Consider the following 24,680-nt stretch of genomic DNA (forward strand, 5'->3'; position numbering starts at 1 on the left):
GAACTTGAGGATGGGTGGCCTGGCAAATTTAGGTAAGTTTTACTTAATTGTGAAACCATTAGAATAATTCACACAGCATACATACCTCAATATTAGGAAAGCTGAGCCCAAAATAGAAGATGAGATTTTATTTTCCTAAAGAGTTATATGGTAGATTCTCTCTCCCTGGCAAAGCACCACCTCTTACAAGGCAGATGTACATTCTATAACCCAAATATGGCCAGATTTAAACTCACAAACCATACCAATGACTTAATATTCTTGGTTTGAATATAAATTCCTACACACTCCTCAAACTTCCATTTGGCTTCCTAGTTGGGCATGGCTCACTGGGCAGCTGAATTTAAACAGGCAGCGAGTGGAGATTTTTGGCTTGCTTGATTAGGTGGAGACAGCTGCACCTGTGGCTAGTTAGCCTGCCCTGCACATGTTCAATGCTTAGTGTACATAATCAACTGATAGCCATAATACGGGTTCAAATCTCACAGACTTGCCTTTCTTTGTCTCCTAAGAAAAGAAGAAAACTTTGACTGACTTCCTGTTAAAAGTTGGTCTTTCAGTGACTGTTTTTTAATTCACTTACTTTTGAAATTCAAAATTTTCTCAACAAATAGAAAAAGATAAAGAGAGAAAGGAAGGAAGGGAGAAAGGGAGGAAGGGAAGAGGAAGGAAGGGAAAAAGGCAAGAAGAAAGGAAGGAATCTTGAAAGCAGATGTTTAATATCTTTCTGAGAATTAGAAAATGTAAGCTTCACTCCTGGTTCTGCCACTTGACTTATGGTGTGACAATTCAATTTAATTCAACAAACATTTATTAAGTTCCTATTATATGCAAATCAAATCTGTGAGATCACAGGTCCAGATCAACATTTTTTAAAAATGTACAAAAACTTTATTAGATGCTAGAGATAGAAAGATGAAAACAAAACAGTCTGGGAGCTTACATTGTATTTGGGGGTTGTGACGGAGACAGAGAAACGTACAAAAATAAGTATGTACAAAATGATCTCAGGAAGGAAAGAGGGGAGGAGATATAACTGGGGGTATCAGGAAAGGCTTCATGGACATAAGAGGTAGTGTCTGAGCTGAACTTTGAAGGGAGCCAGGGATTTGAAGTCCAGTTGAGGACAGAGGGCACATTCCTCTTGGAGGCAGGAATGGAGGAAAGCCCCGTGCAAAAGCACAGAGATGGGACAGGAGATGGCATGTAGAGTTTGGGCATTAGTTTATAGTCTAGTCTGGCTGAAACATAAGAGTATGTGAAGATAAGTGAAATGACTGGAAAAGTAGATACCGTGGGATTGAGAAGTTGCATTTCATTCTAAAGGTAATAGGGAGTCATCGAAGACTTTTGAGCAGGGAAGGGAATGGTCAGATTTGAAGTTTAGGAATATTAGTTTGGCAGCTGTGCTAAAGACAGAGAGGGTAGAGACAGAAATCTGGGAGTCCTGCCAGTGGAGCTAATCTAATATTTCAGGTCAGAGGTGATTAAGATCTGAACCAGGTTAGTGACATTGACATAAAATGTCAGATGCTGTAAACTTCTGCTGGGTTCCTTGTAGAGTCCTGAACCTGCCTTTCTTCATTGTCTACAGTTTGTCCTTGGCTCCTGACACAGACACTGCCATGAGCCACAGATATTCCGGGGACCCTACTGCTATCACAGATAGGAAGGCCCAAAGCTTCTGACCTTTTGTTGTTTACAAGGTCTTCCTCTGGTCTAGAGGGAGCAGAGAATACAGGCTCTTTCTCCTCCCTTCTCTTCGCCTCCCCCTCATCAATACCTACTTTTCCAGGGCTGTGCTGAAGTTGCTTCCACCAGTGGATAGGCCAGATGCTGGGATGCTAGAATCTCATCCGAGAGCCACAAAGTGTGACAGAATCTCTTCAGCCAATCCCAATACAATCCTTGCCTAGGAACATTTCATTTTATCCAGCACCTTGAAGCACTCCAGTCCTTCTCAACTAGTTTGAATAGGTCATTCACACTTAGTTTAATATTTTGGATGGATTGATTCAATAGCTGCCACCATCTGATAAAGGTATCAGGGCTAGATTGACTTATTAGTTACTTTAAGTGGATGGGGGGCTATTAGTTAATTGATTCACTTGGCCCGCATCTTATGACACTGAGCAATCTTTTTAACTTAACCCCTGTCGGCCTGAGTTTCTTCATCTGTAGAGGAGACTGGACTAAATGGCCTCTCCGGTCTCTTCCAGCTCTAACTCCACAATCCTTGAATTATAAAATGATTTATATTAGTGCCCATCACTTTTTGACAATTCTGTTGCTCATGAAGTAATAATCTGAGTTATGGCTTCTTAAGAACAAAGAATTGAATGCACAAACTGACTTTTCAATCCGTCTCAGTCATTATCACGTTTATCACTTTTCAGGTGACTAATAATGCTGAACACCTGCTTAACAACTGTGTTGCTATAGAGATTGCGAAAATGTGTTGGGTAATTTAGCATGGAAGAAATATGTCACTTCCTTCCTTAAGTCTCCATCAGTTTTTGCAAGGCAGTTGTCCTCCACCCAGACTTGTAGTTGATAAAGTTCTTTGTGTAACTCATCTTCACAGAGGTCAAATCTGAGGGTTGCTGCCCCTTTCAGAGATCTCAATAAAAGAAGAAACTTTCCTAAAGGCCAAGGCTGGAAACCTTTAAAATGAGGCGCTTTGGAAATAAAACCACTTAGAAAAATATGCAGAGACTCTTTTGTAGTTGTGGTTCATGTCTGCCTGACCTTCTGTTCCCTAACTTTTGGCAGACTGGAGAATACTGAGTAGCTTCTTAATTGAAGCAGTAATCATTCCTGCTTGTTGTTAAATATTCTTTCACTATTAAAAATAAAACTGAAGTGCATTAACTCTTCCATTCTCTAATCATGTAAAGAATGGGACAAGGTCATTAACTCAACAAATGTGACGTTTCCACTTCATTTTCTTCATTCCAATCAAGTTCCAATGTCCTTATCATGTTCATTTTAATTCACTTAAACAAAAGCTTAACAAGTATGTGCAAGATACCTATGTACAAGGGATACAAGGATAAACACTATGTCTCTCTCAAGTTTAAATTCTATGTGTGTGGCCGGGAAGGAGAGTGATGTTTGTGCAGGATAAGAGACATAGTTAGGTTTAATAAATGGTAAGCCATCAGAGAAGCAAAGAAGAAATATCAACAAAATACTGTACAAAAATTTGAGGGCAGCTAGAACTCTTTCAACTGGAAGAATCAAGAAAGGTTTCAAGGACTGAGTCTTGAAGAAAGAGAAAGATTCTTCAAGATGCAGATGAAGAGGAAGGGCATTCCAGCATGAGGAACAGCTTGTGCAAATGGCATGTGGAATTCAGGGAATAAGAAGTAGTCCAACTTGATGGAAATGCAGAGCATGTGAGTAACATGAAATAAGGCTAAAGAAATAGGTTTTTATAGTTTTCCTGTTGAAAAGTTGGGCCATGGCTGAAAAGCTTAAAATGTTTCAGTGTACAAATGTAAAACAAATTCCAAATTTCAATGGTCACTAATTAACTGAAAATATATCCCGAAACAAGTTACTATGACAGCCTTTCTATTTAATCAAGAAATGAATCACAGACTTACAGCTAGAGGGAACCTTAGGTCATCTAATCCAATACTACTACCGCCACCACCCCTATTTCATAGATGAGACAAGAGGCTTAAAGAGGTTTAAATGACTTCCTCAAGGTTACTCAGATAAGCTGGCAAGGTCAGGATTTGAATCCGGGTCCCCTGACTCTAAATCCAGAACTGTTCCCACTGTATCTTGCTGCTCTCCCCTTTGATTAGTATCTAAGTGCCCAAAATGAAATTTCACAGTATTAATACTTTTCCTTTATTGCACATTCACTGATAGATAGCTTTGACAATATTTCCCAGCAAGGAAAGTTATAATTATTCCACTAGAACTAATTGCTATGTCTAGCTTTAGTACAGCTGGAAGTTTTGATGCAGATTCTGGTTAACAATACGCTGAGTATAACATGTGTTTTTAAGGGAATTTCCATGCCCACAACATATTTACACCACATGGACAAGTATTCATTACACCTTGGCCTCAGCAACACATCTGACAATGCATTGCTGAAACCCTGGGTTGGCCAGTAACTTATTTGAACATATATTTTTTTCTTTTGTGGTGGTAGTAACTATAATTGATAATGATTGATATAATCATAACTAATGTTGCTACCATTAACACAAAGGAATTGATATATTTCTCAAAATAGCCCCAAACACTAGACTTTCAAAGCCACTCAGCTTGAAATACCTTGTACCAAAAAAAAGTACCATGCATGAATACCAGTGAACATGGAGCAAACTTCTCGCAGAATCATCATTTGTCCAGAGTGGCTGGCACATTAGCTGGCCTGAAGGCAGAGACCTAGAACAAGTGATCCCTTTCAGCTCTTATTCAAGACAACAGATATTTATAAGTCCCTGCTATTGAGCTATGAGCTCCTGGCTTATTCAAAAGAAATATAAGGCATGATCTTTGCTTACTTGAAGGTTACAGTCTTGCTAAAGAGATTAGATTGACACACATGAATCCTTTAGACTGTAACATATGATTGTATATGATAAAGAGATGAACTGATTAGAATCATGTGCCCAAATAATGAAGGAGGAAAAGGAAGAGGAGGAGGATGGAGAAGATAGAAGTAATAGATAGGGAAGGAACAGTAAGAGGAGTAGGATAGGAAGGAAAGGAAAAACAAAACTTCTCTAGAGCAGCGTGATCTAGTGGATGAGTATTAGAATTAGGAAGACTTGGGTTCAAATAATACCTCAGCTTTTTAAATGTGTATCCTTAGGCAAGTCATTTAGCCTTGCTAGCTTCACTTTCTTCATCTGTAAAACAAGGTGTTGGATTCAATGACCTCTAAGGTCCCTTTTAGCTCTCAATCCATTATCAGGGCTAATTTTCATTTTACCTTGGGTGGACCTAGTCATACAACTCAATACAACTTGGAAACATAAGTAACTCTAGCTCAGCACTGATTCAATCTTCAGTCTTCCTTTCCCATATCATTTGATTTTCTGGGCTGCCTGCCTTTCACATACTAAGCATCATGGGCTCATGGATAGCTGAAAGAGACTTCAGAAGACTAGCTAGTCCAAGTCCCTCCTGTTACAGACAAGGAAACAGACTTGTCTACATGCAGCCCAAGAGAAGGGAGCAGAAAGTAAGGACATCCAAATTCCTCAGACATAACACACAGGTGAATCAACCTAAGAACCCATTTCTTTGGGGAGGAGAGCCTCATCTTACTGTTGTTGACTGCCTCTGTTAGGTTGGTTTGATATTCTTGTTCACTCTCTGTGAGTGCACGCGTATATTATGTGTGTGTGTGTGTGTTCATAACGGAAAGATAATGGTTTCAGCTAATTAGGTGGCTAGATATTACAGGGTCAGTTAAGCTTCTTTATTCTATAGCTCTCGAACATCCTTACTAGGCCAGAACTGAACTAAAAGGGAAAAGGAAAAAGAAAAATATTTAATGTTTTCCCTTATAATAGCTATCAAAAATACAGAAAAATTGAAAACGAGGTCACAAAATACTTTACATTTTTATTTCATTTGATTCTTACAACAAACCTGTGAGGCGAGTACTATTATTATCCCCATTTTACAGATGAGGAAACTGAGACAGAGAAGGTTTACGTGATATGCTTGGGGTCACACAATTTGGAAGCCCCCAAGGTAGGATCTGAACTCAGATCTTTTGTATTCCATGTCTCATGCTCTACCACTATACCACTCTAAAAGAATTACCACTTAAAGGTTTATAGGATGCTTAGTATCTCATTTGATCCTTACAACAACCTTTTGAAGCGGGTGTTGCGGTTTTTGTTGTTGGCATTTGTATCAGCATAGAAAAATCTTTTTAAAATGGGTTGTTATTTATTTTTTATCTTAATTACAGGTTTTGCTTCTCATGTCACAAGAATTCTTCAACAAAATTTAAATAAAATTTGAGGGATGGCTAAAAGTGACTTTTTAAATAAGCAACAACAGCCCAATTCACATAGGAAGCATTCAATCTAAGTTTTCTGGGCTTGTGATAATAGAGGAATAATAGGATAACAGCCCAGCATGGAGAGAGATGGCCAAGGACAACTGAATAAACAGGATGCTGTGCAATAGCATCTGTAGAGATCAGTGATGTGAAGGAAATACAAATACAAATATTCCTGCAATAAAAAATGTTGCTTCCAACTTAGGGAAAGTCAGTATAATAATATTCACTAATTCAAGTTAGCCGCCAGTATCTAATATGACACTTTGGTTAGACGTGAGCTTGATGTTAGCATCCTCTTAATTCAGATTTGATGTTGGGACAAAGTGAGACACTTGTAAGTCATTGAATAATTAACAAAATGTTTACATAGTCCTAACATAGCAAGTAGAGTGGGAGAAGGGAAGGGAACATCATAGAACACATGTGTGTGCTATGAATTATTACAGGGTCCCTTCATAACATGTTATCATGTGCTTCAAGAAATTGACTCACCAACATTCATGTGAGCTAGTACCAGGTAGAACAGAATGTACATGCTCAAAAGTCTGGTTCCCCATAGACCCATGTCTGGTTTCACAAGTATTAATGGATCCAGAGGACAGAATTATGAGCTATGGGTAAAAGTTGCAAATTTTGGCAAAATCTTCCTAATAATTGAAACTACCCCAAAGTGAAATGGGCTGCCTCAGGAGGCAGTGGGTTACCTTTCATTGAAGTTCTTCAGAGGCTAAATGATTCCCTGTCAAGTATAGAGTGGATTCCTTTGGGGGTATGAATAGTACTAAATAATTTCTGAGGTCTCATCCAATTCTAAGATTCTATGACTTGGAGAAAGTATCCATATGGGTTGGTAACGGCTGATATATTCTTAGATGCCTTTCTCACTTTCCCAGAGGGATTTCTCTTCCCCCCCCCCCACCCCAACCCCGCCATTATTTTCTCACTTCCTCTCTTGAAAATCAATCCTTCAGTACCTTCAAAATTATACCTAGCACAATTTTTTTTACCTATATTGGTGTGCAAATGACTTGGAGCAAGCAAACATTTTGATTTATTTTTATTTTTGTGACAGCAATGGTTATTTTATGTAATGTACATATTTAATGGATCTCTTCTGTTGTGTTGTTAATGCTGTGGTTTTAAAGAATGGATTTTACTCCAAGGACGAGTGCAAATACAGAAAATCTGTAGAGAAGAACTTGTAGTTCTTAAGGAGCACACTTTAATTTATAGGCATACCTTGTTTTATTGCACTTCACTTTATCACACTTTGCAAATATCATGTTTTACAATTTTAAAAATTGGTTTATGGCAACCCCATGTCCAGCAAGTCTACTGGTGCTATTTTCCAACAGCACATGCTCACATCATGTCTCTGTGTCATATTTTGGTAATTCTCACCATATTTCAAACTTTTACATTATTATTATGTGATTTTTGATGTTACTATTGTCACTGTTTTGGGGTGCCACAAACCACACCCATATAAGATGGCAAACTTAACTGATAAATGTTGTATGTGTACTGACTGCTCTATCTACTGGCTATTCCCTGTTTCTCTCCCTCTCTTCAGGTCTCCCTATTCCCTAAGACATAACAATATTTAAATTAGGCCAATTAATAAACCTACAATGGCCTCTAAGTGTTCAAGTGAAAGGAAGAGTCAGTAGATGCAGTAAACGTCATTGTTGTCTTATTTTAAGAAACTGCCACAGCCACCCCAGCCTTCAGCAACCACGACCCTAACATTGAGGCCAGACCCTGCACCAGAAAACGATTATGACTTACTGAAGGCTCAGATGATGATTAACGTTTTTAGAAATAAAGTATTTTTAAAGTATGTACATTTATAGACATAATAGTATTGCATACTTAATAGACTACGGTATAGTGTAAACATAACTTTCATATGTACTGGGAAACCAAAAATTCACATGACTTGTGATACTTGCTTCACTGAAGTGGTCTACAACCAAACCCATATCTCGGAAGTATGCCTACATATAGAAACAATAATGTAAAGACAAGCAACTTTGCAAGATTTGGGATCAACAATCCCAGAGGACTCATGATGAAACATGCTTTCCACCTGCTAACAGAGATGTGATGGGATTCAGAGGTCAGACTAAGACATAGTTTTCTGGACATGGCCAATGCAGGAATTTGTTTTGTTTGTTTATACATGTTTGTAATAGGGTTTTGTTCCTCTTGCTTTCTCAGTGCATGAGGAGGGGAAGAGATGGATCTTCATTTAATTTTTTAACAGCACCTCCCAGTGATTGTTTAAAGATACTGAAGTAGCTGTTGGTATGGAAGTCAAGCGCTTCAAGGATAATCTAAGTCTACAAAGAAACAGCATCAGTTACATCAAAGAGCAAAGGAAAGTAAGATAGAAAATGAAAAACACCACCAACAACTAACAAGTTTTTGTTGCACGGTGGCCTAATTAATATGCAAAAAACAAGCAAGGACTTTCCAAAGGACCTGGAAACTAAAGGGACTACTAGTGACTCATCTGCAATGTAGCATAGATTTCTTGAACTTGGAAGAACATCGTGAAGACTAGTTTGTTTGTTTTATAAAGTAGTTTCTAACTATTGCTGGGAAGGAACAATGCTTGTCACAGGCAAGACAATACAAATATTGGAAAGGGGCAATTGTGGCTGAAGAGACTCACTTTGCCATTCAAGGCTATACCAAAACTTTTATTAGAAAAAGTCCAGGTAAGCCCAACTGAGTCTAGGAGAGCTGACAACCTAGGCATCTTCAAAAGACTGTAAAACTTACACCTCCCAAAAAATGTTTAGGTGACTTTTTTACTTCTAGTCAACCTGGAAGTCTTGTTCCCATTGAGAAACTGATGGACTCTGATAAACACATTGAGATATTGAGAAGCAGAATTATTCCAGAAAAGAAATCCCCAAATGGAGGTAGAATACTGTAACACAAACTTACACCATGCCATATGTTATAGAAGATTAAAAAATTTATCCATGAGATGGAGATAATTATGGTTTAGCCACCTGGGAATTTATCTGGTATAAATACATGCCACTCAAAACCTATAAGCTATAATTAAGTCTAGACTTAGAAAAATAGACTGTTGATCAAAGATACCTTTTATATTTAGTGTGATAAAAATGTGGTTTCGTGACAAAGAATTAATGCATTTGTGTCAGAGTCTTGTGAACTCAATGTCAAATTGTGTAAAACAAATGACTTCAACAGAAAAAGAATGTTTAGAAGTTTTTTTCAAGATTTAAAAGTTGTAAGACTTATTGCACGCCAATAAATGTAATTGTTTTGCTTTGCCCCAAGTAATTCTCACCCTGTTGTAGATGGTTTTGTTTCTATAGAGCTGCTCTTCCTGACTTCTTTTAAAGTATCACCTTTTCTTCCTCTCATGGACCATCAGGTCTGTCTGTTACAGTAGAAATACAGCCGTCTTCCTCTCATTGATGAAGAGGGTACGTTGTTATGGAAACACCAGCCAGTCAGTTCCATTTTGCACCTCCTTTCTGTTTCATCTAAAAATTCTGTTGGAACTGATCTGTCTTAGCTGAGTCTCCTGCACCAGTTTCTCCACTTTCAGGTACAAATTCCCCTCTTTTCATTGTCTTTGAGGTGATACTGTTTAATCTTCAATCATTTTCAGTCAGGTCTGACTCTGTAACCCCATTTGGGATTTTCTTGGCAGAGTTACTGGAATGATTTGCCATATTCTTCTCCACCTCATTTTACAGATGAGGAAACTGAGACAAACAGGATTAAATGACTTGCCCAGGGTCACACAGCTAGTAATGGTTGGAGGCCAGATTTTAATTCAGGAAGATGAGTCTTCCTAACTTCAGGCCCAGCACTCTATTCAGTACGCCACCCAGCTGCCCCAAGATTGTTGTTTAGTCATGTCTGATTCTTTGTGACTGTGGACTATATCATGCCAGTACTGTCCACGGGGTTTTCTTGGCAAAGATACCGGAGTGGTTTGCCATTTCCTTCTCCAGAGGCAAACAGAGGTTAAATAACTTGCCCAGGGTTACCCAGCTGGTAAGTATCAGAGGCTGGATTTGAGCTCAGGTCTTCCTGACTCCAGACCCAGCACTCTATCCACTGAGCCATCTAGCTGCATGTAAGTTTGTACTCTAAATGGAATTGCTTTGGCTTCCATGTCTCTCTTCCTTGCAAGGTAGTCATGTGTTTGCATTCTGGGGTAGTTTCTTTTGGTCTTATCATGGGGACTATTTTAAATCAATTAAAACTTATTTAAGTAATTGGAATAATCAATCAATGTCTTTATGTTTATTCCTCACTTTTCTGAGTCAACAGTTTGCTTAAAACAGGATCATAGGATCACAGATGATATGGGATCAAATTAAACTGTTTTGCAAATCTTAGAGACCACTGAGTCTATCCCTCTCATGTTACAGATGAGGAAACTGAGGAACAACATTTTACATATGAAGAAACTGAGGCAGAGTGACTAACACCCATCTAGTAAGTATATGAGATGTAATTTGAACCCAGTCTTCCTAACTCTAAGGCCAGCACTCTATCCTCCATACCATACCATGTCTAGGAGTTTAGAAAACTGTTATTCAGTCATTTTCAGTCATGTCTGACTATTCATGACCCCATTTGGGGGTTTTCTTGGCAGAGATACTGGAGTGGTTTGCCATTTCCTTCTCCAGCTCATTTTGCAGATGAGGAAACTGAGGCAAAGACGGTTAAGCGACTTACCCAGAGTCACACAGCTAGCAAAAGTGTCAGGATGAAGTAGTCGTAATTACATATATTGTCCCAACTGGCCAAATGTCCAACTCCATGAAACAGATGATTTAGAAATGATGTCCATGTCTGTAACCGGTTATTTTCCTGTCTAAGGGCATGGGCTATTTCATTGTTTGTGATGTTTGATGCTCACTATACTTAGTGCTTTCTAACTCTCTCCTTGAAAAAACTATTCATGATATACAGATTTGAGGCATCTGAATTTACCGGCTTTTGGTCTCTTTCATTCCTTGATCCCGAACCAAATTTTCTAAAATATTTTTCAATCTCCTCCTCCATGCCACCCTCACATTGAACTTACAAAGTAACAAGGTTCATGATAGATTAGTTAGGAGAATCTCGTCAAGTTCTTCATAGAGTTTCTTCTACTCGTTCATCTTCTGTAACAGAGGCTGGATCCCAAACTCTTATTATCTTCAGTTCAGTCCGTTCATTTATACTTATTGAGAGAGCAAGGTAAAGTAAGATGACCCCCCCAAAAAAACTCCATGTTTTCCCTCTCCAACAATATGTGAACCACCTTTTTGGTTAGCTGCAATTTCCTTATGGCCTTTAGGCTCCTTTAGAGTGAGAATGTCAAAATTTGTATAGTTCGGGTTCTCTGGTAGTATGCCAACACATTGGTCATTGAACAAGGATGTTACATTTAGAAATCTAAATGCAAAATTAATATTTATAAGAAGTCTAAAAATGTTATTCTTAGTACCTTCTCTCTTGCCCCATCTCAATGCCCCCCTACATCTTTTTCTACCTCTATACTATTAATACTGCAGAAGTGAACAGCCTACAGTAATGAGGCCTATTTTGTTTTTTTTCTTCATTTTGTGAGTTGCCAAGGCTAAAGAATTCTTCGCCTAGGGGCCATTCTACTGATGAGTCACTCCACACTTAGCTAGACTGGTCCTTGGAGAGCAGGCACAGACTAGAACCTTGAAAAAAGTAGTCAGTTAATAAATATTTGTTAAATTTCGGAGTTACTGGTCTAAAGCCAATAAAAATGTTACATTTACTTTTTCTAAGAGACTAATATTAGCAAGGAAATATTTAGAATGGTGTTTAGAGTTCTGCTAAATTTATTATGAAAAAGATGTCCTTAAACATAAGATGTCCCACTGAAGGGAAAAGCTTGCTATAATGACAAGGTGAAGAGGATCTAAAAGGGACCCACCTTGGACCACAGAACAATACAACCAAAAATAATGAAGCCTACTCAGCAAACTGAAAAGGCTTTTATGGTAAATCATGAGATAGAAATAAGACAAACTTAAACTAATTACATAAAATTAGATACCAGAATAATTAGATTTACTTATATTTGCAACATATACTGACTCACCTTTGCATTTTCAATGCAGGGGCAGAGAGCCCAAGCAGCACTGGCCTTAACATCTGGATGAGGGTTTTTCAGCAAGGACCATAACAAACGAACTCCATCTAAGCGATCGATTATCCTGTTGTGTAAGCAGCATTAAAGACACACACATTAATGATGGGCTATGTGCATAACCAAAATGAAATGTCATTAATTTACACAACTTTCATGTAAATCAAAGCAAGCAAAACCAGGAGACAAATTCATACAGCAGTAACCATAACAACATTGCAAAATAAATGAGTAATTTACAAAGAATTAAGAGTTCTGATCAATACAATGTCCAACCGATATTCCAGAGGATTGGTAATGAAAAATGTCACCCAACTCTTGCAAGAGTAAGATGAAAGACTAAAGACGAAAATATGAAAAATAGGAGATATATCTTTGGCCAATGTGGGAATTTGTTTTGCTTGATTATGCTTATTTCTTACAGGGGTTTTGCTTTTCTTTTTTTTCCCCAGTGGGGAAGAGGAGGTGAGAAGATCGAAAGGAGAGAAAAGAAATGCTTATTAATTTAAAAATAAGATTTAATTTAAAAGAAAAATAAGAGAATTATTGCATTTTATTAATTATGCACATTTAAACTCCTGTTTGGATACTTGGATTTAAAAATATAAAAAACAGAAAAAAAAATTTTTAATAAATTCATGCCAGTGTCAGCTCAGTGATTTCAACACTCCTAAACTTAAGACATAGAAAGCAAACTGCATGATAACCACGTGACTTTGTAATAAACTACGTGCAAACTGAAACCCCAATTCAAACATACTGGTTTCTTTCATATAGTAACAACTAAATACTTTCCAAAACAAATATTTAGGCCAAAAAAACTATGTACTTAACTATTTTATTTGGTCTGTGTTTAATGTATTTACCTTACTGTATGACATATTTTAAACTCCTACGGTTTTAATCTAGCATTAGGAATTAAAATCGTCACACCACAGTGCATCCTTTGTTGGGCATGAATAACACGTAACTTGTTTCCCATGTGTTCCCTTACCAACAAGACTAACATTGAATACTGTGTTATAATTACTTAAACATACTGTAATCAAAGTATCTTCATGACTAGCCGAAAAATGAATTATCATTAGAGTCATCTCTACGCCATCTGTCTTGTGTTTATATATCAATCAGTCTAGGGGATCCTAACTTCACATTCGGGTCCACTGAGTACTTTAAATTGAGAGGAAGGCCAAACAAAACTTAATATCCTTTACAAACATGGCTTTGTTCAGAAAGATACATTAAACTCAAAGCAGATGAAATGAAGATAATGCAAATCAAACTCTCTTTGAATCTTAACCTCAAGTTGAAGTTTAATTATATGAAATATTGAACCACGAACACAATATGCATTATTAACATACAATGTAATTCAGATTCAGTCTCAAAAATTAATGCAAAAACATCTACTTTCCCTTGATTGTGAGAGATGAGCTTGCCAGCAAAATGTATCAGTCGCAGAGCTCCAAGTAGAAAATCACTTTTGCACATCCTCATAAAACAATTGATATCTGTCCTATCATATAACAGGCATTGCATAAAAAACCTAAAGGCATCTCTTTTTTTCAAAAAAAAAAACATGAAAAGTATCTCTGGTTTGTTTCAGAAGAGTAGAGTTATTGACTTCAGAGAGCTGATACTCTCTCCTTAGCAGGAGGTGACGAACTGTGGGTGTGGAGGGAGGCTTACTTTGTCAATGTATTAGTTTTTGTTGCTTTATAATATTTCTTTTTACACAGGAGAATTCTAGAGGGGTTGGGAATTCTATTGAAAAAGATGATATATTTTTAAAAGCACCAATAAAAAATTTTTAAAGAATAGATTCATTTTGAGATTTAACCTTTTCTCCAAACCAAGGATTATCTGTCAGATGCCACTATACAATTTTACACATAGCAGGGGTCAGGGGAGAGCTTTAGTTGCCAATTTACATTATAAAAAAGTAAAGATACACAACCACACACTTCATAATAAAACACATAAATTTTTTTAAAATAAAAATGGTCCATTGGCCAATAAGCCCTACTGAAAAGACATTCAATGCCAAGGTCTTATTCTTATACTACTAGGTCCTAATTAGTGCCAATAATGAATCCCATGAAGTGGTCATATTATTCAGATTTGCACTGCTCATTTCCACTGGACTGAACCAATTATCATATTTTACATACAATTATAACTTCAAATACTGTGAATTTGAATTCACACTATGAATATCACTTCATGGTATCCATTATTCTCAGTAATCAGGATCTCATTAATCTCTAGCTAGAATTATATGCACAATCTCTTAGAATTACAATGAATGGGAGTCTGGTCCACCTGGTCAAAAATCAATGCTACAGTTTCCATGTAGTTGGCTAAATGAGAGTACGAAGTTTTCTAATGGGATTATGATCCTTTATGGAGGTAAAGCTCTCAGGAAAGTCAGGAAAAATCATAAATGAAATTTCATTTCTACAATGAAATAGAATGAGGAAGAATTACCAGTTATAAACAGTGATCTATTTGGAATTATGTGCCTCTAGTTAAAAACTTCAGGAAATCCCTTTACCCTTAGTTTAAAAAAAATCTCCAAAAGTTCCCCCCCTCCACCAGTCTAGTTTCAAAGTTTAAAAGAAAAAAAAAAAGGTTATTCAGGGATGAGCCATTCTTGATGAAGTCATGCCTACTTTTAGTGATCACTGATTCCCTTTCTAAGTGTTCACAAACCATCTTCTTAATAATGTGTTTTAGAATTTTTCCAGAAATAGAAGTCCAAGGTTACTGGTTTACGGTTTATAGAAGTGGGCCATTTCCCTCTCAAAAAACATTGTTGGGACAACATTTGCCCTTCTCCAGTGCTACTGTGCCAATAGTGGCTCAGCAATTACATCTGGCAATTCTTTCAATACCCTAGGATGTATTTTGTCTGGGCCTGGTGACTTGAACTCATCAAGAGAAGCTAAATACTGTCTGTCTCTTCACTTATCTTGGGTTTTAACTACCTGTTAGCCATTTTTATTATCTCCTTCCCAATCCAAATGTCTTTCTCTTTGGAAATGAAAACAGAAGAAGAGTTGAAAAGTTCAGCCTTCTCAGTTTCATTCACTGTCATCACCCTCTCCCATCAGAACATCAGTCCTATTCTTTGTTCCTTTGCTTGCCCCCAACAACAACAACAAACAACAACAACAATCTTTTTTGTTATTTTAAGTATTGATCACCATCCCCAGCTCATTCTGGGCTTTATTGGTCTTGACACAGTTTTTACAAGAATCTGCTCTTTTGCATTTTATTCCCAGTTACTTGCCCATGCTTTCATCCTTCAATATAGATTTTTAAAACAAATCTGAATAGGCTAATTTCTTTTTGCATTCACATTAATCCCAGAATCCCTTGTTTGCCTGCTTTGCATTGGAATAATTTTTATTTCAGTCTTCATTCCTCTAGGGCTGACTATCCCTTCAAGTTACTGGGCCATCAGATCTGGCCGATCCTTGTTCTGAATCCTTTGAAAACTGCTTCCCCTTCCTTCCTTCCCAAATCCCTCAAGGTGGGACGCATATCTGACTGTATCCACCTTTGTTCTTCCTCTTCTCTTACGAACTCTTTGATGGCATGATCACTTGGTTCCAAGATTCCTGCCAATTCTACTCCAGCAACCAATTCTTCCACATTGGTCAGTAGCAGGCCCAGAAGAGCAGCTCCCACTGTGGCTTTCTCCATGTTTTGGAGGATGACATGATCATGAAGGGAAACCAGAAATTTGTCAGCTCTTCTGCTCTTGGCAGAGAATTCTAGCTGCTACCCAGCTAGTTAAAGTTCCCTTTCATTGCAATATCATGTTTCCATGCCAGGTTTAGAATCAGTTTCCCAACTTTCTCCTTTAATTCCTTTCTGTCCACTTAATGTGTAGAAAACCTCAACAGCTATGTTACTTTTCCACTGATACCCACCCAAATGCCCTCTTCAGTGTTTCCTTTGGGTTCCTGATTTTCCTTTACTATATTTCCTTTAATTTCCTCGAATATCCTTTACAAACACGGCTTTGTTCAGAAAGATACATTAAACTCAAAGCAGACGAAATGAAAATAATGGGAATCAAACTTTCTTTGAATTTTAACCTCAAGTTGAAGTTTAATCATATGAAGTATTTAACCACGAACACAAGGTGTGTAATTAACTTAGTATACAAGGCTGTTTCACTCTTACCTCTTCGTATATTTTTGTGGAAGGTATACTCTTCCAGTTCTATATTCTAGTCACAAGTCCCATCCCAGCATGTTTCAGTAATACCCATAAAAATCACATTTTCTCCCTTTTACAAGGCTCTTTAGTTCACCCTGTTGAGGCGGATAGGAAAATTTAAGTTCAAATATATTAGACTTTGCACAGCTCTGCCTCACTTGAAACCAATTCATGTGCAAGTCAAGACATCATCCTCATGTTGTCATTGGTCCTCTTCAACAACAAAGGAGGAGCGACAACAAGACATTTACCAGCTGTGTGGCCCTGGACAAAGCACATTAACTAAATATGTAAGGCATCAGTATAAGACAAAGGTTGGACTTGATGGGCTCTAAAATCCCATCCTGTCGTTAAATTATAACATAAATGTATAATAATTATATCTATATAAGTATATATTTATATATAATATAATAATTATATGTAATAATGAAATAAATATATTAAAATTATAAGAATACAAATATAAATAAATCATAAATTATCATCCTGTCATCAATATGTTATGAATGGCTGAACAGACGTCTGAGGCCATGAGTTTTATTGCTGGTTTCCTTCTTGAATATTGTTTCCTATGAATTATTCATCCCCTCTTTTTTTGCTGCACCTCCAAATCTCTATAGTACCAGTCCACACATGGCTTGACCAAGGTTAAATATATATATATATGTAAATATATATATATATATATACATATGTGTATGTACACATATGTGTGTATTTATACATATATGTGTGTGTGCATATATATACACACACACATCTATTGCAGAGCTGGAGACTGGATCTAACTCTGCAGTCAGAGGTCCTGCGTTTGAATCCTGTTTCTTCTGTTTGCTACTTTATGTGGCTTTGGGGCTAGTCACCAAATCTTTTTGATCTCAATTTCCCCAATCATAAAATAAAGGGATTGGACTAGACTATTTCTCTAGTCCCTTCCAGATCTAAATTCTATGATCCTACATATGTAGGCTTCCATATTCTCGGAACAATCAATTTTCTACCATACCATCTCGGAACAATCAATTTTCTACCATACCATGTTTTAGAATTACTCCTGGAATCAAATATAAAATCATGTGTTTGGTTTTAAATGCTGTTTACAACCTTGCCCCTTCCTACCTTTCCAGTGCTCTCCTCCACATACTCTATGATCCAGTGACACTGATCTTCATTCGTGGCACACAACACAGCATCTTCTGATTTCATGCCTTCTCATTGGCTGTTCCCCCTGCCTGGAATGTTCTCTCTCCTCAGATCTACCACCTGGCTTCCTTCGAGACTCAGTTCCATTCTCACCTTCTACAACAGAACTTTCATAGCTTTCTACCCTTCAGACCCCCCCCCCCCCACCTACTGCTGGTGCCTTCCCAATGAGATTAGCTGCCATTTATACTCTACATCTCTGGTATGTACATAGTCATCTGTATGTTATCTCCCCCATTAGACCATGAGTACCTAGAGGACAAGAACTTGTTTTTGCCTTACTTTCTTTAGCATTTAGCAATATAGTAACCTCTAATTAAATGTTTATTTATGAAGAAGATGATGGTGACGAATTAGATTTTACTTTAACTATCCTATAGGTGGCAAATCTTAGGCTCATTTCTCATTAACACAGCAGAATTACTTTCAACTCTACTAATCTTGTTGTTCAGTCATACCCAACTCCCCATTTAGGATTTCCTTGGCAGAGATACTGGAGTAATTTTCCATTTCCTTCTCCAGCTCATTTTACAGATGAGGAACCTAAGGCAAAGAGGGTTAAATGACCTGCCCAGGGTCACACAGCTAGTAAGTGTCTGAGGCCAGATTTGAACTCAGGAATATGGAGTCTTCCTGATTCCAAGCCCAGTGATCTAACCACTGCCCCTAATCACAGCATGACCAAAATTGAAGGCCGTGTGGTGTAGAAAGAGCATTGACTCAGGACTCAGAGAAGTTGGGTTCAGAGGCCACCTCTATGATTTGTCATGTGTGTGACCCTGGACCCTAGTTTCCTCCCCTGCAAAATGTGGTGGTTATTCTAGATGGTCATTGAAGTTCCTTCCAGCTCTACATCTAAGATCTATAAGCCATACGCTGCCCATTATCAGAAGTTATTTATTTGTTTTGATTAGCATCTTACTCAGAATTTATTTATAGAAGTATGCTAGTTAATCCTGTGGTTATAGTCACTTAGTAATGCATTTTACAATAATTTGTTGATGTTACGAAGGCAAAAGTAAACTATTTATTTAGAGATCTCCAACTTCACCATAGCAATCACCACTCGGCCCAGTGGCTGGGCTAACCATTCGGAGTTATGTAAACACAGTTTCAGTTTCTAGTGGCAACCAAAATTTTATCTATTGCAAACTGATTTTGATTGATAATTTCCATTGCTATAAATGACTAAAATGAACCCAAAAAAATGAGGCAGCTGTTTGTTATATTCTGCAATCCTTTTTGTTACACTAACATTCATCAGGACCCGTTAAGAAGTCTGGCTGGGTCTCTTGCCAAGCTTAACCACATACACAAATGTAAACAAACAGTGTTGTATGAACTCCACATCGTGTGCACTGGTAAGATTGTGAGGTTGAGTTCTGGCCCTGTTGACATGACTATTCTGAAACCACAGTTTTACATGTTTTAAGAAATGTTCACAATATTTGCTGAAAACTGCATCGATAAATGGTATTATATGACAATGGCTCAGACCAAATGTGGTTAGCTAAAGAGAGCAGAAAGCTCTTCTTAAACCTCAACATTAGGAAATGGAAGTAAAATCCATATGTTCTGAAATCAAGAAGCAAAGTTGAAAAAAAGAGATGCGGATGGGGAAGAAATTAATGCCAGACTTGTACGATCATCGCTAAGCAAAAAAGTATGATTAGAAAATAACTTCCTTCAAAAGAAGCCTCAGAAGTTTTATATGGCATCTCTAAGCACTAGTCTGAAAAAAGAGACCAAGTTGGAGAGTAAGTTTTGGTTAGCCACCCTGGGGAATCATGAAATTCAAATCTGTCACAAAAGTCTAGGGCCTTGGCAAAGTTTAAAAACAAAACAGAAAAGAGCTGGTCCTTTCATAGGACCTTTGGACTTCTAGCAAGAAAGAACTTTAAGGATCTCCTAGTCTAACCGTGTCTTTTGAAAGATGAAGCTACTGAGGGCCGAGGGGCAGACAGTTGGTGTAGTAGACAGAGTGCCAGGTTTGGCGTCAGGAAGACCTGAGTTCAAATACAGCCTCAGATACTATCTGTGTGACTCTGGGCAAGTCACTTAACCCTGTTTGTCTCAGTTTCCTCATCTGTAAAATGAGCTGGAGAAGAAAACCCTAGATAAAGTCACAAAGACACAATTAAAATGACTGAATGACAGCAACAAAAACTGAGGCCCAGAATGAAGTGATTTGTTCAAGTCTAAACAAGTATTAAGTAGCACAGCCAGAATTCAAACCCAGGTCTTCTAACTCAAAATCTAACATGCTTTCACCAGATCAAAGGGACCCTGCAGATGAAGTCCAGCCTCCTCATTTAATAAATGAGAATACTGAGGAGGCCCCAGAGGAAGCAGGGGACTTAACAAGAATCCCAAAGCTAGCAAATGTCTAAGGCAGGATTAGAACACAGATCTTTCTGGAGATGAGTCCTGCACGTTACTGTAAAATCATAACCGACAGATTTAGAGCTAGGGGAATTTAGGGTCATTCAGTTCAACTCCCTCATTTTACAAGTGAGAAAACTGAGGCCCAAAGGCACTAGGCGACTTGCCCAAGGTCACACGAGTATCATTGGTAAGGCTAAGATTCCAACCAGGCCCAGGATTTGAACCAAGGTCCTCTAACTTCAAATTTTGTGTCCTCTCCTCTTCACCACACTGCTAGGCTTCCCTCCCTATCCACAAGGTCAGTGTCAAACTCAAATAGAGATGGATCCCTGAAGCCACACATCGACTTGGAAAACCACATATTAACATCATCTGTGTAGTATTTTTATTTATTTTGTCAAACATTTCCCAATTACATTTTAACCTGGTTCAGGCCACACTCCTGAGGACATATACTCAGGAGTGCTGTATAGGCCTAATGTGGCCTGCCCCAGCATGGCTGACACCTACAGACTAAGTCATGACTCTTTCTCCATTACCAAGTCAGTTATGAAGATCCGATTGGAATGACATTAGACACAATCTAAGAAAATTAGTTTCTCAAAGTAGAAGAGGAAAATCAGTTGTCATTATAATGAATATCAATGGTATGTTTTATGTTGCTGTACTTGGGAAAAGTGCTGCTAACCTTAGCATCCAAAAGACCCGAGTTCCTGCTCTAGTCGTGACACATCCTGACTCTAGGACCCAGAGCAACATACAACTTCTCAATGTCCCAGGTAAATCTAACTAAACATTGCAGAGAAGATGCATTGATAGAAGAAGTTCTTCATTTGGCATTGCCTACACCAGTGAAATCAGAATTAAAGCTCAAAACCCTATTAACTACCATATCACAAACAGAATAGAAGCAAAAGGATCTGAAGCTTTTACTGATATGAGCTGATGAAAATTAGGATTAACTACAAGTCTCCCATGATCTGACAAAGAATACTAGCTAACGGGAGACCCAAATCTAAATGGCCCTCAGAGCTGTCAATAGACCCTCAGCAAACTCTTTTCCTAGGAGAGAGAAATCAATGAGTTAGTCAATCGATAAACATTAAGTGCCCTACTATGTGCCAGGCACTGTGCCAAGTGCTGGAGGTACAAAGAAAAATAAAACATAGTCACTGCTCTTAAGGAGTTCATAGTCTAATGGGTAAGACAAGATGCATAGAATGATGTACAAACAATCTCTATATAGGGGAAATTAGGGATAATCAATGAGGGAAGGCAAGGGGGATCAGGCAAGGCCAATGTCCAATCCTGCTCAGAATCACAGTCACGCAGAAAACACAACACAAATGAAAACGTCTACCTGAGTTGCTGTCATTTAACCCTAACTTCTTTATGTCTCCTGGTTTCATTTACAGGGGAAACACTTAAGTGCATGTGATTCAGTTTCTCTAGTTATTTATCTAAAAGATAATAATAGGTAACATATAAATAGCACCTTAAAGTTGGCAATGATCACCAGTTAAGGCTCCCTACAGTTAAGGTTTGTAGATAATTGAAAAATTTGTGACTCTTACCACCCTACACACAAACCTCACATTTCTTTAAAACTTGAATATCTGTAGAATGCTTTCCTTGTAACTATCCTGAGAAGTAGTTATTATTTTAGAAATGGGGAGACTGAAGTTCAAAGACTTCAATCTTTGGAGAATTGGATTGTCAGTGATCATGAGCTGTTGTTAGGGAGTCATATGTTAGGGATATTGTAGGGGAGAAAACTATTTAGGTTCAGGCTATCTGGTGACTGGGATTCTGTGACTAGGATCGATCACAGGGACCAAAAGGTAATGAATTTGAATAGCTGATTAGGCTTGATTTGAAAAATAATAGGGATCCGTTGTCAATTCATAAGCAGAAGAGTGACTTGATAAAATAGTATTTTAGGAAGATTATTTTGCCAGCAGTATATAAGAAAAATTAAAGGGGAAATGGACCAAAGGGAGGACAGCAAAAATGCAAAAAATTAAGTATGAAATGAAAAGGGCTTGGACTAGGGTGGTAACATTTGGCATTGAGAAAAAGCTACAAAAAACCAAACATTTCTTTGTTTTGGGAGGCGGGAAAGCAGAGCAATTGGGGTTAAGTGACTTACCCAAGGTCACACAGCTTCTAAATGTGTCAAATGTCTGAGGTCACATTTGAACTTAGGTCCTCCTGACTCCAGGGCTAGTGCTCTACTCTCTGCACCACCTGGCTGCTCCTAAAACCAAACATTTCAAAGGCACAATTGACAGGACTTAGCAACCAACCGTAGCAGATGGGTGAAGGACAGGCAGAAGTCAGAGATGACCAGAATGTTTTGAGACTGGAAAATGAACAGATCATGGCACAGAAATGAACAGAAATGGGGAGGTTGAGAAGGGGACTGGTGGGATGATAATGAGTTTGGTTTTAGACAATAGTGTTTGGGGTGATCATAGCCCATCCAAGCAGCTATATCAAGGGCATGAAAAGAGGATAGTTAAAGGAAGAAATATGAAAGGAAGGAAAACTTCTCTCCATGCTAGCTCAGAAAAATAAGAGGTATGTTCTACTTTACGATCACGCCATTGAGACTGGTTCTGTGGTAATATGACCTATTCAAAAGAAAGGTCTTTCCAGCCGTGGAGGCCAACTCCTTTCTCATGCAAACAAAACATAGCTTTTTTCCTTTTTTTCTTTCTTAAAACAACAAATTCAATGAAAAAAATATCTATGCTGCAGCAGCATAATTATGCTTAAACCACAAAAGCCAGGAAATGTTGAGTTATAGGATCCATGGTAACTTTTAATTCTATCCTGGTACATAATTATGATAATGGGATCTTTTATTACATGATCATGTAACACTAGGTCATGTGACAGTTCAAGAAATATTTTATAAATCTGAGTTAATTGCAGGAAGGGAAGATTTCATACAATTATTATAAAAATGTATGTATCACACAGGTTGATTCTCCTATGAAGAAGTATAACATAGTAGATAGAGAGCCCGGCTCAGAGTCAAGAAGACTTGGGTTCCAATCCCTGACTCTATACACACTGGCTGTGTGACCCTGAGCAAGTCACTTATTTCTCAATACCCCAAGCAACTCTTGATACTATAAATTGCATAGAAGTTGTCACCCTGCTTTGGTAGACAGGGTTTCCTTATTGAGAGTCCCCTGCACCAATGAAATCAGAAGTCCACACCAAAAACAATTTTTTCCTATACAAATTTCCTAAAATACTGGGCATTCATAGACTAGGTTACCAGGAAATATTTTTTCTTTCAGTATCTATCATAAAATAATGTACAATATAACTTCATCTCGTGTAGTTATTAATTGATGCAAAACCCCTATTTCAATTCAAATTATTTTAAAATAATTACAGTCCTTTTCTAAGCTACTACAAATTTAGCACGCAGTATAACTTCATATATTCATACTTTACAAACTCCTAATTTCAAGTAATTTAGAGAGAGTCTAGGCTGGTCTAACTTTTTTCTATGGAGAACCATAGCTAGCACTTTTGGCACCCAGTGTCAATTCAGTCAAGAGGGACGTAAAAGGAAGAACAGATCTCTAGGTACCTAGTGAAGGAGGCATGTGTAGGGTACCACCAGGATTTTTCCTATTAATGGAAGGAATCCCAAGAATATCCTCTGGGAAAAACATGGCAGAGATCCAGAGGAACTTTCTCACTCATAGATAGGCTGCAAAGGTTAGGCGGGAGCCAGACTGGGAGAGGGAACAGGGCTTTAAATGTCAGGCTGAGGATTTTGTGTTTTATCCTATGAGCAAGAGAAATCTATCGTTGACTTTGGAGGGAAGAGAGTGATATGGTTGGATCTGTGTTCCAGGAACATCAGTTTGTCAGTTGGGTGGGGTACAATTTGAAAATGAGAGAGACTAGAAGTGAGGAGATCAGTTAGGAGGCTATAACAATAGTCCACATGAGAGAGGAAGAAGGCATGAATAAAAAATGAGTGGCTAAAGGGGAACAGATTGAGAAATATTGAAGAGGCAGAATAGGTAAAACTTGGAAACTGATTGGACGAGAAAAGCAAGGAAGAGAGGAGAGTCAAGGATGATTCCAAGGCTGCAAATCTGTGTGACTGGAAGGATGGTGGTACCATGACAGAAATGGGGACATTTAGAATATAGACATAAGGGAAGAAGATGATGACTTCCAATTTGGATGTGTTGGGCTTGAGATGCTAATATTAAGGAGACATCCAGATGGATATTTATAGCAGCCAGTTGACAACGAAATACTGGAGAACAGAAGAGAGACTAGGACTAAATACATAGATTTGAGATGGTTAGAAAAGAGATCACAATCAACTCCACCGACACTAATGGGAGAGACTCTTATGAAGGCAGAGAAACCCTAGATAGAGCCTTGAAATATGTTCACTGAATATGTGGAGGAAGGATACAACAAAGGAAACTGAGAAGGAATGATAAGATAGAGGAATCAAGAGAGGGCAACATCACAGAAAGAAGTCAAGGGAGGAGGAGAAAATATTGAGAGAATGGAGGGGCAGGGTCAAGAGTTCTGATAGAATGAGAACAGAGGAGAAAAAGCCATTGGATTTAACACGTAAGAGATTGTTTT

General features: G+C 37.9%; 1 protein-coding gene across 1 annotated transcript in view; it reads right to left on the reverse strand.

Annotated features, from left to right (window-relative positions):
* Positions 1-24,680, reverse strand: part of ODAD2 (outer dynein arm docking complex subunit 2) — a 132,734-nt gene that overhangs the window by 88,463 nt on the left and 19,591 nt on the right. Inside the window, exon 7 of the mRNA XM_036760528.1 lies at positions 12,174-12,288. Within this exon, the coding sequence (XP_036616423.1) occupies positions 12,174-12,288 (115 nt within the window). The remainder of the gene's footprint in view (positions 1-12,173; positions 12,289-24,680) is intronic.

Source organism: Trichosurus vulpecula, chromosome 5 (genome assembly GCF_011100635.1).
Source record: "Trichosurus vulpecula isolate mTriVul1 chromosome 5, mTriVul1.pri, whole genome shotgun sequence".
Lineage (NCBI taxonomy): Eukaryota > Metazoa > Chordata > Mammalia > Diprotodontia > Phalangeridae > Trichosurus > Trichosurus vulpecula.